This window comes from Ischnura elegans, chromosome 1 (assembly GCF_921293095.1).
Source record: "Ischnura elegans chromosome 1, ioIscEleg1.1, whole genome shotgun sequence".
Lineage (NCBI taxonomy): Eukaryota > Metazoa > Arthropoda > Insecta > Odonata > Coenagrionidae > Ischnura > Ischnura elegans.
In genome coordinates, this window is record NC_060246.1 from 101,093,603 (window position 1) to 101,112,850 (window position 19,248).

Here is a 19,248-nt window from a genome sequence, read left to right on the forward strand (position 1 = left end):
AACGCATAAATTCTCTAATTGGAATACATTAGACATTTCTTATTATTGCATGACCGCAATACAAGTGCCATAATATTTGGTGCCATAATGGTGGGCACCCAGAGAATATTTTCTCGGATGATTTTGATTGAAAAGTACATAACTTAGATAGCGTAAGTACATCCAAGCGTCCCTATATGAGTAGGAACGAGCAAGGAATATCTAGTCTGATGTAGTTTCTTGCATCTGGAAGCATATATTCGGCAGGAGAAAGAATTTAATCATTTTAAATACATACCTAAAATACAAAATCTTAGCCGGATGCTATTCATGAATGGTGAAGGTAGGATATGCCTTTCACATTGAGTAAACAGAAATGGAGTCTTAAGGCCTTGTTTGCGCTGTTTAAGTAGGATGTAACTGACCTACCCGACGGTATCCCTTTCCTTCCGCTTCCACATGAAACGTCTTGATATGTCTTCATCACGTAATACAATATCGCGCAGCCCGATATCGATAAGATCCAATCATATTTTTACCGTGCACGAAGAAATCCGAAAGAGCAGATACCCTCAGCGCATTTTTTACGTCCTTGATTACTACATGACAAGGTGTTCCATATCATCACACGCTTACCGGGATTACTCTCTCTCTCTCTCTCTCAACTCCAAAAATTTATATTCTCCTTACTGCTTAAAATAACTAGGCATCTAAGTTGCTCACAATCATTTAAAAATATCATTTATATGGACTGATATTGTATGCTAAAATAATGCGAGCAATAACTAATCTAAAAATCGTATAGTAGACATATAAGTGATTGAACGAACTACGGCCTTTAAACAGTTGTAAGAAAATTAATTCCCCAGGGCCGTACTCTTTGGTGGGCAGAGGGGGGAGAGAAGTTATAATGCGAACAAGGGGATTAATAAACGAAACCAAGATAAAACACTAAGAGATTAAACAAACGCGCAGCTCACTCACGCACCTCGCGGATTCGCTCCAAGGAACAAATGTCCGCATAGGACACACGCACTCACTCACTCAGGTTTGTGAAGCTCTCGCTTACGACAGTGACCCACTCACACAAAAGAAATAGACAAAATTATAAATTAATAAAAACACGCTTCGTTTATTACTACCCTTGTTCGCATTATAACTTCTCACCCCCCTCTGCCCACCAAAGAGTACGGCCCTGGGGAATTAATTTTCTTTCAATCGCATATTATACAGTGAATGAAGAAAGCGATAGGATCTCAGACACAAAATAAAAGAAATACAGGCTATGATGAAAATTTTCTCAGTCATTTACGTTCCGAAGTAGCGCAAAGGAAGGGACATTAGTAATATCATTGAGTAAATGTGGTATTATGCGTAGAGTAACGGTCGATAACATGGACAAAAGTTCCAATTTACACGACTTTCTGAATTACCAAACGCTGAATAGAAGATTTTCCGAATTCATTCGGATAATATTAATTTCGAAATCATTTGTTGATAAAAAAATTTATCGTAAATACGAAATAAGCGAAATATATATCTACATGAACGTGATCAATGATTTCCCCAAGAAGGAAAATAAGTAAAATCAGCCTGACAAATCCACTCAAATGTGGCCCATCCTCGACCACTCCTGCGCGCATAAAAAATTACTAGAGTTCCATCAAATTACCACTTCCCTATTTCGTTCATTTTTAATTGCTACACCATCCGCCTTTCATTTCATCCCACGTGTCGGTTCCGCGTGAATTTGGACTCCCCAGAAAAATCTTTTATCCTTTCAAAGGAATAGGGAATCAAAGCCCAGTGGAATTGAAATAGATGCCGATACGTAATGAATCATGAACATGAGAATTGACTGGTATAAAGTAATGATGCCGGGCCTAAATATCAGACTTGCTCGACAGATTATTTGACGTTATTTTCAATGAGTTTAATGCAAATCATGGAAATTTTGCCTTTACCTATGTCCTGATCGCAAAAGAAACGTGTCATCGAAATTTGAACCAATGATATCTGATGCAAGACCAGGGAAACCTTAATTAATCTAATATTAGCTCCGTATTATTCACACGTGAAGCATTTGATCTGACTCTGAACACATGGAAATAAACTCTCTTTGGTAAAATTTACAATCACAGTGTTAGGAGATTTTTATTTTCAGCTGACAACACAATACACTCGGTATAAACTTTTTCCTGGGCTTCAAATATGTTTCAAATCCTTCATGAAGTTGATTCCAGAATATGATAATATACCCTCTACAAAGGCATCTAGGCTCGATGGTAAATTATTTATGGTTCTGAGGGATACAAAAATGTATTAGGAGGAAGCCCATTTTCATGCCGAAGACTTCAATAATAGAATGAAAAATATGTCCGAAGGTTGCAAATTGTATGTTGGTATCGCTCAAATTCCATAACATAGACATTCTTGGAGGGCCCAATATTATAACCAGTTCAGTGCAACAACCATTTTGAATAAGTGCACTGTTATGTCAAAGTTGAATACTCTATACTACAAATATGAGAACAGTGGGATCACATAACCTCCCTTGTAAAGCAGAGAAAAATATTTCAATGCAGACCGGAGAACTACACTCTTCTGTGACACTAGTATGTACTTCTTTCTACTATTGTTAAACGTTTTAGAAAAAACTGCAGATTAGCTAGCAGCGAAACAATACGGAGTCTGCCGCACGTGCGCTTAAATGCATGTAACGTCGCCGCATTTGAAATAATTTCGTAAATTTGAAGCATAATTTGTTCGCCAGATTGTCACGTCCAATAAAGCCACGTAAACTATGCAATGGAGACCACCTTGGCACCACTAATTTGTCCAATCACTCGTCGTGAATCTCGGGGAAGGCAGACACGAGTCCAGGGGAGGCGAATAAATGCTATTCACATGGGCAGTCCAGTGATTCCAGTCCAAAACGATTATTACGATTTAAAGACCTCAATTCATCGCAGCCTATTCCCATCCCAATCTGCATCACTTAATAACATTACCGAGTACACATAAAGATAAAGAACTAACCATTAAGCTTCAACTATATGCAAAAACCATGCCAAAATCCACATTTTTATTCATCAGTTTTTATCGGCATCTAAGGCAACGTTCATATAAGTGATACGCAATGAGTAAGAGTTCGCCAGTTTATTTTTTTCTCGCGGTTTCCAGGAAGAGTAACCATTAAAGTGCAAGACGTAAGGAATTAATGATGGAAAAATGTACATTAGTCCAACATACTCTTAGAAACTTCTACATGACTCCTATCGCACATCAACTGAGTACATGTGCCCAGAGAATTCTTCGTTATCAACCAAATTTAAAATGCCAAATTGTAAGCATTGGAAATAATCAAATAACCACTCATTCAAATTTTTCACGTCCTCCGTAGGAATTTTAAATGCGTGTGTTTTTGAGTCTGTGGTTACATCGTTTTGTTTTACTTAGATAAATTGACATAACCCAGATACTTTCGTTTGATACTAAAGAACGAATCACATGCAGTTAAATTCACCCACCCTATCCTTAACATAAGGCCCCACTCTCGCCCGAAATGTCGTAGAAATCCATGATGTTCGTGTGAAATGACTGGTAGGCGGTGTGGGCTGTGTAGGTGGAGGTGCAGAATGCATCGCCCAGCCCACGTATCCATGTCGAAATCGAGCCAATTGAGCGTTTTGTATCTCTGTGTGAAGCGGCAGCTCACCCGCAGGCTGCTTTCGCAGTTAGATCGCCTGGCTTCGTCCATTGTAGGTCAGGGTCATCGTCGGAAGGAATTTTTTTCCTTGTTGCATACCGACTTCTTTTTCGTAGAGCTTTCATAATGGACTCCGCGATGACACGTTTCGAAAATGAACCACTAGTGCGTGTGACACGCACACAAAAATTTCGTTGAACATCATCATGATATCCCTCTGCTTAGCCTCCTCTTGCACTTATTTGAACCATTTTTAGCGAAATTATGGCCCTGAATCTATTAAAAATCCTTACTAATGTTTGCTAAAAACCATTTAATTACCCAAATATTATAAGTTAGCTTGAAAATAAAACTTTTTTCAAAAATAATGGAAAAAAATAATCAATTAAGCTAAACCAGACTAGATGCATATTCAAAATTCATGCTTTTGTCACTTATTTCCTGGAATTTTACTTTCTGTAGATACCCTCAGCCGTCGATATATGAGTACCTACTCGTACTCGTCCTTTATCACGTGTCGATAAATATTAATGTTTTAATTATTAGATTTAGGTTAAAAAAATATTTATTTGAAAAGAAATGGGTAATTTAATTCGATAAATGCAATCTGTGTTGGCCAGTTCCAAAGAAGGAAAAATAATCTCTAAGCTCAACCACATCAACTTCCCGCAGTATGCCGAACTGCCTCGCTTGGCCCATGAATATGCTACTCTCAGGCGTACCTAACAGAAAAACTTAAAATATTGTAGAGTATTGTGAATATTTCCGTAAATTGCGAATTCCTTACCCCAATTTTATTACACTTTAATTTACACTTTATTAGTACCGTATCTATTTAGCGATTGTATATTTTCTCACACTTCAGGGATTATAACGCTGCCAGTTTTTTAGGATATTATGGTTTGTTTTACAACAGTTATACTAGCAGCCGTATTAGCACCCATTTAAAAAAATATTCTGACAATCACGTGAAGGGTAGAATTTTCAACTTTCCTATATAAAATTTCCACAAAGTTTCTTTTTACTTCCTGCTCTGGCTTTCAAAACCACCCAGTTTCTTAATAAACGTTTTATGTACATTTAGTTTTATTTTACTATGCAACTGGATTTTACACCGTTTCCAGTTTGGTTTCTTTTTCGCATTTCAGCTTCCTTGTCGATTAAATATCTCGGGGGTCCAAACGCGCAGAAATTATGGCACTCCCGTAAACCTGACTCCTCGTAATTAAAGGGGGCCATAATAACGGGTGGAAACTATCTGCTCTTTCTCCTCCGCTGTCATCTGGAGGCTGAAGACAAAGGCGCGCCACATGCCTACGGGGAAACTCTTTGGAACTTGATCGCATAAAAACGCGTGGAAGAGGGTCGTTAAAACGTCTAGTCCCGCTTAAGATATAGCAGGCTCCAAAGGATGGAATTTTCTCCCAGAGGAGTAAACATTTTTAGAGGCCATGGGATGGATCTAAGTGAAAAAGTTAAATTAAGATTCGCCACAGAGATAACTATCAATTTTTTTCAATTTGTTTTTTTGTGCGAGAGAAAATCATTTTATGATGATATTTTAAATTTCTTCTCCTGCAACACAACAGGATAACGGAATTGAAATCCATTCTTTGCTATTTATCAAGTGAAGCGAGTATTGGCTTAATAACTGACTTACCTGGGTATCTGATTTTGACGAGAATTTCCTCCACTGGCTTTTAACCAAAATGCAGCTTCCGCCAGTTTGAATACTGAAACTTTATGGTTATGATGAAATTTTATGGTTAAGTTGTAAGAATTAGCTTTAATTTTAGTCAAGAAATTAAAAACGCCAGGAAATAACAATGGCGGCTGCTAATTTGTGGTGATTATAAGAATACAACTTATGAGTGCTGAAGAATAATTCGAGAGAGGTAGATAGGATGAGCCAATGTGTGTGTGGAGAATCAAATAGTCAATTCTCACGTATCCATTGAATAGTTTAAAGAATTTTCATAAGTAAATTTCAATCACTTGACTACAAATCCAAGGCACAATATTCCTCTATCAACATCAGTGATAATCACTTTCACCTAAGCAGTCCGGTGCCGAATCCGCATCTTCAATTAGCCGTCTAAAAATGATGATGGCTTAAATCAAAATCTAGAGAGGGGGGGGAGGAAGTAGCCTTCGGGACTGATAGCCATAATAGATAAAATTCCGATCGGTGCGATCGTGGAAGTGAGATTCCTCAATTCCATAATCCTTCCACTGGTTTTCTGTCCATCCAATAATAATCTGCTGGGTCCCCTCCAGGTAGTCTAGACCCGACGCTTACTGCCTTCGTCGACTCTCAGGGACGTAAATCTTTTCCTGCGAGGGCCAGAGTTCTCTTGCATTGCTAACCAACCCTCTAGAGTTTTCCCCATTCCACGGAATAGCATGCTGCTCCTTGCACCATATATTCAACCGGTGAGAGGAGTTCTCAAACTTTCGTAAATGATAGTGCATGGATCAGGAATTATTATGACGAGTAATATTTTATCCAATAAAGATAAATTGAAATGAAAAGTTTTACTTCTGTCCATAATTGATATTATTGGGTTGATTCGTCATGGCAAATGAAATGCATTGTAAAGATCAGAAGTAATTAAATATTTTGTAATTTTGATAAGCATGACAAAATATCTCTCTCTGTTGCCGGGGCCAGGTTGTGAAATAGCATTCCTCCCGACATTAAAATATCCCGACATTAGTATAATAATATATGTATTCAACCAAGAAGGGTCCTAATCTAATGGGTGTGCAAAGCCTCATTGAAAGACTGTTGTTATGGTTCATAATTATGTAAATGCTGAGAATCAATGTGTTATCGAGCTAAAATATGTATTTTTTGTGTGCTCTTAGTCGACGAAGGCGTCCAAGGAAAATAAATTTATATTCTATTCCAAGTATGCAGGGAACATGGCTTCGTTCGCATATTACGGGTGGGTGATTCCTTGATAATGCAAATTAAATATGGGCAACGCATAGATTAAAGAGAGATAGTAAATTGAGGTGCCCTGACGACCTTTCGCATTTAGGCTGGATGGACTCTCATTTCGCACGCCCTCCAATCCTACGAACCCCCTTATATGTATTCACTTCGCCTCTCACAACTCACCTCCCCCACCCCCTTCCCCATCCCCCGTCCTGGTTTCCCCGAACTGCTGGACTGTGCGCATGCCGCCGACTGACTGTCCCCTTTCCCCGCCTCTCTATCGGCGCTACCCCGCGCGAAACCTCGGCCCTTCCGACATTCTCCCCTTCTCCTCGCCAGACGTTGCATTCCCGAGAGCGCAGGCCATTGCACCTGTCCGGGGCCCTCCTCCTCGTGGTCGCGCGATCGAGAGAGGGGTTGGGCGAGGGACGGCGGGGATGGAGGCCGCAACTGGTGGTAGACGCCCCTGAACTTCAAAAATCTCCTCAACCCCCCCCCCCCCCACGCTATCGTGGACACCGCCATCTGACCCGCGCGATTCCCTCTCGCGTTGTCTCAACTGGAGACGTATTTTTTCCACCGCGTGAAGTACACCGACCTGGATGGGTTTATAAGGTAGTGAAGTATCTTAAGGAACGTGTGATTGTTCCCCCGGAGTTGTGCGCCATAATATCGCAAGTAATGGACGGTACAATTTATGGAGTCATAAAGTTACAAGTGATCAGTTATACTTCCTAAATTTTATGAACTTATGTGCGTGTGTATGTGAATTCTTCGTTTTCCCACCAGAGACTCGCTTGTAGTTCTCCAACCGGCAGATTCATGGTTTAAAAGCCGGCGAGCCCTCTCTGTGAATGTGTGTTTTTTTCCGAGTTGTATACCTCTATTCGCGAGTATTCGGAGACATCGCAGGTTGTGAAGCAGGACTAAGTACGTGTGACTAGTTGAATAGTAGATCTTCCTGGTCCATTTTGCACAAGAGGCAGTGTCCATCCGAAGTGTACTAAAAGGGATGGTCATGGTTTAAAATTAAGTGAAGACCCTTCAGGAACGCCTAGTTTCTCCTGAGTAGTGCACTGAAATATGCCGAGGAATGAGAGGCGTCGCGAGATATGTAGCAGGAATGAGTTTGTGTGCGTTGGTGAAATAGGCGAATTCACGTTATCGTGTTCGACTAGCCCCTGCAAAAGTGAATGGCCAGAGAGAGTTTTCTAAATACAAGGATCATTGTTTCAAAATATTAGTGAAGACTACTCAAGATCCGGCCAGCATGAATCGATTTTAGGCTCGCTTAACCTGAGAAATGGTTTTTAGCGGTTGTCTACTGACCGCGTTGCACAGGTTCTAATACCAGAGTAGGTTCTCCAGAACATTCAAGTGACCCATACTCGTAGGCCAGGAATGGGAGGAATTACAAGAAAATGAAAAAAGAATTATAAAACGGTATGTTTAATTGAATTTTTTCCCAGTTGAGAATATTTTGCTATTATTCCTTATTATTGCTAATGTTACTTGCTTTAAATTCCTACTAATTTTCAATTGATTGTTTTAACGATTCAAAGATTGTAGAGCAATGGTATATTGCTCCTTGAATCGTCCGAACTTAAACTTTTCACCAAAACATTCTGCCACAAAATACCCCTCAACGATAGGTGTAAACGATTCAACGGTAGGTGTTAACTCAATAAATCTATTGGGCACATCGTTATATCTAGCGAAGTATATGACCGTTACCTGAAAATACTCATTTTAAAATTAAAAATTAATAGTAGCGGGCGTAACTTGGTGGAAATCCATTATGGTAGGAATAGAATGAATAATAACTTTGCTATTTCACATGGTAACATTGGTACAGCGTAATATTGTCAAGATGAAGTGTCCTTTACCTTGACATTGTTACGCTGTAACGAAACCATGGTCGATCTCAATAAATTACCATGTGGAAATAGCAAATTTATTATTCCTTCTATTCCTACTCATTTTAAGCGTTAACGGGGAAACCACCATTTTTTCGCGCTATCAGTTGCGTCTCCCCATGTTGCAAATCAAGTTTGCTTCATACCCCATGTGAACTGATAAATTCACATCACGTGGTTTCGCACGTGATAAATATTTAACAGCATAAAACGTTATAGATATGGGCGTGATGGCCGAATATTGCCATTCAGTTAGTTATCATAATGTTACATTCTCAAACAAAAATTATTCCAAGCATAGAAAAAATCGATGCTCATTATCGTGAAATATCTTTGAACTAGTACGTTGATTCTCCCTTTTACTTGGAGCATGAACTTCAAATAATCACGAGCTCTCCAATGTTTACATATCCAGGTTCTAGAGCGTAACCTCTTGGGGTGGAAATACTCTCGATTCCAGTAGTCATCTTACATGAATCTTAGAGAGCGCATTTTGTTATTGAGTATTTTTCCACGACGATCAGTGATTAGAGCAAAATTTTTAGTATAACTATCAAAAACAACTCGGGCATCATATACGATTACAACATCATGAATTCTAGCGTAGCATATTGATTGCTGAGTGATGACGAAAATACAACACCTGCCTAACATTCTTGAGGTAAATTTCAGAATGTAAGTGACTTTTACAAGATTTATGCGGTGGCTTGTTAACCAAATACCCTGGCTCAATTCTGTAGCGCCTTCCTTCAGGTTGAAATTTATTGAAGTCTTCTCTTCTACGGCGTGATCCTGCGACACATTTCGTCCTATTAATAAGTGATACAAAATTCGAAGTTAAAAGTTTAGCGTGCGAAGTGAAAATTATTTCTCGTGTTGTTATGGTGGCGTTCAGAACATAAATTTGCTGCTCAGATTTATCGTATTTTGCCGTGCTCACTTCATTGTGAATCATTGGAGGACACAAACCAAGGGGTCAGCGGCAAGAATTCAATTTTTGAAGTAATAATGCTTTTGAATGCCTACACTGCCCACTGTACCCTAGAAATACGCCAGAACCATCCCGTAATTAAGGATGTAGGGATTCCTAACCAGGGACGCTAACTCAATACCCTTAAATTCCACCGAAATGTGGGGAATAATTCATAGGTGTACCCCCTAAAAATGAACCCCACTGTTATATTTCGCCGGCCACGTCCGTCATGGTCATCGGCCGTATCTTTTACTTTCATTACTTCTGTACTCCATTAAATTATTCAAGGTTTTCATTTCGTTCACGTAACGTTTCTCTCCAACGGCGCACATACCTGAACTGACTTCCTTTATCATTAGACGGCGCCTTTGATGGCTTTTCATTTCCCCTTGACACCCAATCAACCGCGATGAGGTTGATTGGGTGTCAAGGAGGAATGCGATCGATATTTTGAGGGGACACATATTGTGACAATTTGTCTTTGCTTCCGCATTTAAGACGGGGTTAGCCATCAACGAGAGGCTTACGGTAGGTCGTTTAGGACTTGAAATTGAGTTTGCGAATGCATTCTCTTCATCGCATGGGCGAGGCTGCGCGCACACTTGGGCGCTTGTCTCCATCGTTGGTGCGGGGAGTTGGGACGGAGGGGTTTTTCATTCATGAATGCCCCTCCCACGCGTTCCCCTCCCTTGATGTGATATGGAAAGCGGATAGGTATTGAGGGAGGTTAAAGGTAAATGGCAGGAACCATTGGAGAGTATGCAAGCGTGAGTGCATTTGTTAAATGGATAAGGTCTTTCATTCCGTGACGCGCTCCTCCGAAAATTCACTATTATTTTCCTAAAATGCGTAGTACTATCGTTTTCAAATGTATGTAGACACCCAATAGTCCCACTCTGATGGGGCCGGGTCGTGAGAACTTGTAAGGTTGGCACATAAAGCGATCTGCATCCCTTACACGTATGCCACCAAGAGCCGACGGGGACGGAGGTGGACGCGACCTATCTACCGAAGCTGGAGTCAAACTGCAGGAGCATGAGCCCAGTCAAAATTAAGCGGATGGAATGTACCTACTGGGGTAACTCACGTCCCTGCTCACATTGTGCTGTCCGAATGTTTTCTTCCGAGATCCGTGGCAGGGTTTTCCTATCTTTAGATTCATATTTGGACTCACCGTTTAAATATCACTAATACGTCGCTCCGCGGCCGAGTATATAGGTCTATACTATGCGCGGTAGTTGCGGCTTTCTGGGGGTTTCGAATCCGAAATTGTAATTTTTTCCCTTTTTAAAGGAGGCATCCCTAACATCAACATAATCTATGCAGATTACTCAAGAAAAAGTTAGTACTGAATTTTTTAAACGACTGAAGTTATTAAAATGATGACTTTATCTACGCTAACACATTTCAAAAACAGATTCATTCACGGTGAAGAAATAATCAGGGGATGTGAGAATAGTTGTATCTTCGTGTCTTTTCGGCTAATTACCATCAAATCTTCTTTGAGTGTAATTTCTACACATAGTAATTAAAATTCTCACAAAATAATCATATACACTCGTATTTGAAATGACTTTGATGACCCTATTGTAATAAAATAATTGTAATTCGATCGATAGTATTAGTTTTTGAATTTCTAGTTCCTAGTCACAAAAATGTGGGAATTAACGTGATTAAAAGCACCTACGCTTTCCTTTCCGTGAGTATGGGGACCAATATTAGTGTAAGGACCAGATAGAAATAAATTAGTTTCTTCTCATCTTACCCCTGGCAACTTAAGAGAAACACCATGGTCGGTTCATTCATCCCACCTAAATATATCACAGCATACTCCAGTGTGAGCGCTATTAATAAGTATGAAGATATGGGTGATATCAATTGCGTTAGTAAGTATAAAATTGTTAATAGTATTCCATCAACATGTACATACTACCCTGCAAGTTGCCTCAATGGGTGTTTTGCGGGGGTGTTAGGACACTTGCCGTTTACACACAAAAAGTAATACTCTTACATAATTACGCCTATCATTTATTAAAGTCCTTTGTTGTACGGGTGAAAAACGAATTCCCATACCTATCCGTTCGGCAGATATCTCTCTCATTTATCGTGTGGGACCTGGAAACGTAGTGAGGCCATAATATGACGTTCCCCTCGTCGCTCATAAAGATATACATTCTCCATATCTTTTACTTTCTCGTCCGATATAATTCTCATAATATGCTTGACTAATTCTAACTTCTTCAGAATTCTGCCTTCACATTACCTGTCGCATTTATGTTTAAACTATCCACTGCACACACATGAGGATAGTTGAACGATCTCCGAAAGAAATGTAGCTCCATGGATAATTTATGTATGTATAAAGAACAAGTCTTGTCTAGTCTCGTAATAATAATAAAACGGACCTTTTGAGTAAGTTGTAAAGTTTTCTCTGTCTCTTAAGGACCCTCCTAACATCGTTCTTGTACCAGCGAGGTTTTTTTTACTATCGAACTTCAGTTTTGATGGAAAATATATTTGTTTGATTCGTTGGCGTAGAATTTCATAAAAATATTTCCTTGATACGTTATTGTTTTCATTGTATGCTTTAGCTACGAAGTCCGTGTACGATTTATTAAGCTTCTCGCCAAATTTAATGAAGTTGCATGCATCAAATAAATAAATTTTCCGTTTTGGTTTTACAAAGGAGTCTACTCCAATTTTTATGGTTGTTAAAGCTAATCTGTGATCACTTAATCCGCCAATAATATTGATTTTTTTATCAACTTATGATGGCTTACTGGTAAAAAGCCTTAGGTTTTATTTCCTCCCGTAGACTTGTCATTGACTACTTGTGTGAGTGAATTGCTAGTGTCTTAAGTAAGATAACGCTAATTTCTCTACTCTTTGAATTCAGTTTGCAATGTAAGAATACTAATTTGGAAATGCGAGATTAAAATTTCCCCTAATAATTGATCCTTTGCTGTCTCTCGAAGTAAATGCGGATATTTGATTTTCTAATTGGTAAATGATAATATCAATTTCTAAGTTTGGAGGTCTATATAACGAGCAAGCATGCATACTCCATTTGTTTTGTTGTTTAATTGTAGACCATACTCTTTCTATTTCATTGCCGGTAATTTCGTGGGCAGTGCTGAGCAAATGTGAATTACCTAATAGAAAAACTCTGCCACCAGTCCTATCGCGTCGATCGCATCTGTTAGTTTTATATCCTGGAGGAAAAGCTTCGCTGTCTTTTATATATCCTCTGTAATCCAACTCTCTCTTCCTATGAACATGTCTGCGTCCTGAAATTCATGCTCGATTTTTGCGATTTGGATTTTATGCTACGGCAATTAACTACGACAAGCTTGATGTCATATTTTGTAGACTGACTTCCGGTTGATTCTTTTGCACGCTTATGATCTAGGTGGGCGAATTGCACTGAAATTGGCTATTACATTGATTTAATTGCTTTCTCTGGAGTACGCGTTTCGGAATATGTGTTTTTTTTCCGGCACTACCGCTCCTAAGTTAATTTGATGTTAAAAGTTTCGTAATGCGGATTACGTCGGAGGCTACTTTACTTAAATAACTTCAGTGGTTCAAAAAGTTCAGTTATAATTTTTTTAAATAGTAAAACAAGTATTATATTTTCGGATTCGAACCCTCCCAGAACTTTACCGTAACTAACGCGCACAGTGTAAACATACTCGGCCACGTAGTCACGTATTAGTGAGATATAAACGGTGAGTCCAAATATGAATCTAAATATTGGAAAAACCTCGCCACGGAGCCCGAAAGAAAACACTCCAACGGCCCAACATGAGTGTGGGCGTGAGTTACCCCAGTACATTCCATCCGATAATCTTAATTCTGATTGGGCTCATGCTCCTGCAGTTTGACTCCAGCTTCGGTAGATAAGTCGCGTCCACCTCCGTCCTCGTCGGCTCTTGGTGGCATACGAGCCAGCGAGCGAGGGATGCAGGTCGCTTAATGTGCCAACCTCACAAGTTTTCACGACCCGACCCCATCAAAGTGGGACTCTGGGGTGTCTACATACTTTTGAAAACGATAGTACCTCATAGTTCTAAACTTAGTGTGTAAAAGGACGATCTTTGCTCTATTGGAAAGCGCATTAAACGAGCTATGACCAATGCCGGTATGCGCTGATAAGCAAAGGAAGATGACTGACAGAACGGCCTTTTTTCAAGACCAATCACTCGTTCAATTTCCACGCTTACATAGTGAAATTCTCAGGTTATTTATACTGTGTACTCTTTGAAAAGTTTTCCAGTGTCTTACCCTTGAAAATATCTCCTCGGTTCTTTTCATCGATGTATTTTTTTAAAGTCGAGAAACAGGCAAATGTTGGATAAGTTCTACAATACGTTTTCTGAAAATTTCAAAACTAATACATAGTTTTTCTTGAATATTTCACTATTACTTATACCACTACTATTTTACATAACGCGACCAGGGTTTCGATGTGTAATTATCATTATCTTCAGGCGTAAAGTATGATGTATTTATCTCATTATTGTTATCTTGTCACCTAATGGAGGAAGAGGTGAATTTTAAAACGGACGCCAGAATAGGGGAAAGCATGGGTAAAGATAAAGGATGGGTTCCCTTATTCTGGCGTCCGTTTTAAAAGTCATCTATTCTTCTGATAGGAAATTGTTTACAGTAATAAGACAAATAAACCATAATTTACGACTGAAGATGATGAAAGCTCATCGAAACCCGGGTCGCATTATGTAAAAAAGTAGTGGTATAAGCAATAGTGAAAGATCCAATAAAACTTATTATGGAATACCAAAAAGTGAATAATGAGTTACATAGGCTTAGAATGAGTAATTCCTCGCGATAAAATGAAAATATGACTGGTTGAGAGGAAAAGAGCGAATGAGATGTTTCGTCTTATACATATCGATTTTATTTTTTTTTAATATATATTCACGCAGTATGCTGCTTTAAACCCGAAAAGTTGATGAATATCTTCTCCCGTTGAGACCGGTTGTGGCGTGTAGCACCAATGAAATTGTCATAACACCAATGGAAATGAAATAACTATTGCTTGATCTTTTGAATTTTTAAGTGTATAGAGTACATCTCACTAAAGGGTTACTTCCGATTGATGCCGGAAGTGACATGTAGCACCTCCATCATGCTATCTCCTAGAGCGAGGCATTGTTAAATTGTTACATCTTTGAGAGTTATCCTGGCTGATGAATATTCGAATAAAGTATCCAGAATTACCAGAAGCATCATTTAGCAGGTGAATATCCATACTGATATTAATAGACAAACAATCGTCAGCATCATTATTTAGATTTTAAACTTAAATATTATATATGAAACAAAAAGCTTACATCTGATTTGTAACCGAATGTGACACGAATTACCTTAATGGTCATTTATGAGTTAATTATAACTTCCAGTTTACACCAGAAATCGCAAGGAAAAATCTTCATATCTCCGCCAACATGGATTTTTAAAAAATTACTTATTTTTTCTATGAAATTTACAAATTTAGCATCAGAGTTTTCTTTCAACTTACATGAATTGTTTTTATTGCAACAATCTGTTGAGTCAATCATAGCTTTCTGGTCAACTGATCCATTGATTTATGTAAGCATTTATAGTTTGCCTCGTCACGTTTTACAGTGTGAAATCCGACGCAAATATTTCAGAAACGGGTTTCCTCGTGAAAATTTGAATGGTGTCATATTTGAAGAGATATTGACTGCTTCTACCACCGTATGTATGTAAGACTGCTCGATATATTAGTCGAGTCAATGAGTATGCGTTTGAATATAACTTTGACTGAGATGATTAATGCGTTTCGATTATGAGATTAGATTTCTTTACCTTCATGTGCGTAGGATTCGGTGAGAGCAAATATAAATAACAAGAGTTTGACATAACCTTAATTTATGTACACAATAACTTCATACAGATTGTAAAACCTGAATTCTGCGGAGATAATATCATCGGCGGCTGTACATATCCAGTTTATCATCATCTTCGTTGACCACATCCAGTACTACTTGTGTGTTAAATTCTCTGCCATCAGAGTATGCTCGAAGGGTTCTTCATGAGGAGAAAGTGTTGCACCGCAACGCTTAAGATGGAATTAATGTACTCGTGCTTATAAACTTTGGGAGAAAGAATTCTTTTACTTCAAATGCTGATTCTCAATGGATAGCCGAGATTATCTGTTATTTAAAAATGAGATATCTTTTAGATAAAGGGCATATGCTGCCTCTTTGAAAAATGCACGATATTGAAACTGGCACCTATATCTCTGCAAAATCTGATTTTTCAGTAAATGTCAATTTTAAATAGTATGATCGTAAATCAGTGTGCAGTCGGTGCACGATTCGAAGATTCTATATTCACCACTCACGATTTAGGCAATTAATTTTTCTGTTTGCCCACATGTTTGTCGAAACAACTAATAAGTTATCACATAACTTCCCAAATAATCTCGTATCTAGTTACAGCATTGTTGGCAATACGGATGAATAACCGGATATTATCTCCCAACAAGTCTGCATCATCTGCATTAGATATGGTCATTTATAAAGATTTAGGATTTACTGAGACAAAGGCTTTGAGAATGCATTTTTAAAAATTCTTGGGAGCAGGAAAAAATGTACGATGATGTTGATCATTTGATTGATAAAACATTATTTTGTGTTAAGGGTTCGAATTTCATCTTCACTTCACATTTAGGTAATAATGGTTCCTAATAATTTCTTGTTCAACGTCCCATTTTCGCGAAAAACTTCAGCTTCGGTCTTATGAAGCGTGACTAATATCAAATATGAACAATTATTCAAACTTTTAGCACCTCATAGATTAGAAAAATTGATACGATTTCAACAAATGGGAATTAGATAAACGATTTTTAAGAAAATAAGTATTTTCCATCAATACTGATTACAATAATTATAATTATTTAAATGATATGGCAATTTCTGCTCCATTTCAAGTTTCTTCGGTCAGCCAACTGCGTTCAATTATCGGAAAGGGGAGGTTTCCGTAAACTTTAGCCTTTAGAATAGACGAAACTTCTTGTTTTCGTAGCTGAAGGAACTTGTGAACCAAAACGAAATCAGTGAAGATCAAGATAATGCTGATGAGGTATCTACCAATTAACTAATGGGTATTCAAAAGCACCACCGTAACTTAAAAATATTGTCTCAAGACGTTATGTTAGTGACACGACTGCAATGGCACCAATAACGTGATGCCAAAGCAATGCAGTTAGACATAAGGTAGGTTTAAATTAACCACTTAGGCTCGAGAATACCTTCACGGCGGAAAAGAAATTGATACCGCCATAACAACAGGAAATTAATGTATAATCGGGCACCAAGCATCGCGGAAACGGGAGCCATAATTTATTTTAAAGAAATATTCGAAAATCATAATAATCCATTTCATCGGCAGCTTTTATTTACAATTTTTATACCTACATCTTCATTAAACAAGCTCAGATATGTGCCTTCTCTCCCATGGGACTTACGGAATAATTATCTATTTATTTTGTTTATTATCTCTTTCTCCGGTGGTATACCTAGAAAACAACGGAGTAGTTTTTCAATAGGTATCTTGAGATATCTACACTTAAATTGAGATAATTAATAAAAATATGGGATGAAAATATGTATGCGATATTATTTTAACAGTCATAATACTACGTCATGTATTAATTTTTCCTTCAGCGGACGTCAATTTAACAGGGTATAGATCGAAAGCCCAATTTGGTTCTGAGAGGGTGTTAATCTTCTCTCTCCACCTTCTACCATGGCTTTCTTCGCGAATACGGAGGCCAAATTTTCTCTCCTCCCACTCACGCGCTTTTTCCTCAGCCTCGATGGTCGTAATTGAGTTAAGCTAACGTCGGTGGTACCGAATCAAGGACATTATGACCTCAGGAGTTCCATTGGTATCTCTAGGCCTTCTTATTTCATTCCTTTTGCTCACACTTAACCTCCACAGCAGTGGAAAATAATAAGAGAGAGGTTAAGGGTATTCTATAAACACCTAAAAAAACGACCCTGCAGATTCTTTTAACGTCGCCAATTGCGTTATTTTACCATCAAATCTATATTTCTTCGCTTTCACAGATCGAAAGAGAAAAATGAATGATAAAGGCAAATTGTACATTTCTTCAGTTAAAATCTTGTTTAACTAGTTTTTTGAATAGCATTGATTCCGTGTAAAGTGAAAGTCCTTTTCTCAACCTCCTCCCACAACGTATAAAGCATAAAATTAATAATTATATAAATAACTTCCTATATTAATCCTTCTTCGTAATAATGAAACTAACCTCAAAGTAGTATTTGTCATTCCGATCTCACCATGGAGTGTGCTGAGTAACCCAAGGAGGGCGTATGATTCTGCGAAACACATTACGTGTTGCGTACCAAGAAATAAAAAAAATGTTTTCTCTCTCTTTTCCGCAGGTGGCGTAATCAAGACCTCACCCCGACGGTAGAAGACCGAAATTGCGGAAAGCGCCACTGCGACTCTGCAGTGAAGTCCCCAGTTCCCATCCGAGGGTCGTCACCTCGGATTTCCTTCCTTCGCGCCAAATGAGTCGGGCCAAATCGGTGCCCAGCCGTCACATCGGAAGGTCGCCGCGCAAGAAGCAGCAGGACGAGTCTCCCACGAGGAGTCACCGATAAAAGAGTCCTCGGGAAACGACTTTTCTCCGTTCGTGGATAAGTGTGGTGTGGTTAAGTGTGCCTCAATAGCCGTAACTTTCTCCTGGCGAGCTCCATTTAAAACAAATACTTCAGACTGCTGAGTCATCTGCAGCAGAATACGGTGCACGGAGAGGAAGCCAGTGACTCGTGAACTTGGTGTGTGTTGTGTGAAGTGAGGTGGGGACCGATCAAAATGAGCGGAGATGACAGGAGGCGCAGGGGACGCCAGGGGTCCGTCAGGTTCCAGAGGGTGAGTAAGTCGAGTGTGCACGACATTGACTCGAAGGGTGGATTATCATCGATGGGATGGCCCATTGGTGGTGGAGCACCTTGATTTTAACGAATATTTCCCCCCCACTCATCTTTTTATGATAGTGTATTCCCGAATGTTTGGTGAAAGCATGAATACTATAACTCTATGGGTTAAAGATTCAATCATAAACACCTGACGACTGATTCAACTGAATTTTTAGGCATTTTTTATTTTTAAGACAGAGAACCACATACAGCAGTGTTGTCATTTTATAGTTGCCAGGTAACATTATATAAATTAGAGGACAAACAAGCAATGTCACGCGCAGAAACAGAATTAAATTTATTAAAAAAAAAAAACAAGAGAATCTGCATGAACAGGCTAATTCAGTGACGGATAAGATATGGAACGGCTTAAAATGGATTTCAATGGAAGTGCACAGGGGTCAATATGTGGAGGGAGTGAGTTTAACAGGGACGCAATGCTAAAGAAAAACAAACGCTTATTGAGTGAAAGTCTGAGAATGGGGATGTGGATTATGGGTGAGAACGGGTGGGGCGGGGAGGAACTTTAAAATTGACAAAAGAGAACAATTCAAGGCATTCGGTGGTGGAATTGAGACTCTATATAAGTTTTAGACTAGCTGTGAGCCTATGCACATTGAGATTAGGGATGGAGAGGGAAAATAATCACTGGGCAAAAGGTTGAAAGAACTGTTGCAAACTACTTGGTCTCTCCGATCTAATTGATTACGGATCCATTGAAAACTAAACAA

The 19,248-nt window shown here is 38.9% G+C and overlaps 1 protein-coding gene across 2 annotated transcripts in view; it reads left to right on the top strand.

The window, feature by feature from the left end:
* LOC124167287 (anion exchange protein 2) overlaps positions 1-19,248 on the top strand; it is a 262,309-nt gene that overhangs the window by 63,282 nt on the left and 179,779 nt on the right. The window contains exons 1-2 of one of the 2 annotated variants that reach the window (XM_046545242.1): positions 7,146-8,072; positions 17,978-18,470. In XM_046545242.1, the coding sequence (XP_046401198.1) occupies positions 18,414-18,470 (57 nt within the window). In that variant the 5' untranslated portion in view covers positions 7,146-8,072; positions 17,978-18,413. Of the gene's footprint in view, positions 1-7,145; positions 8,073-17,977; positions 18,471-19,248 lie in introns of those variants that run through there. The other variant, XM_046545233.1, reaches the window with a different exon arrangement.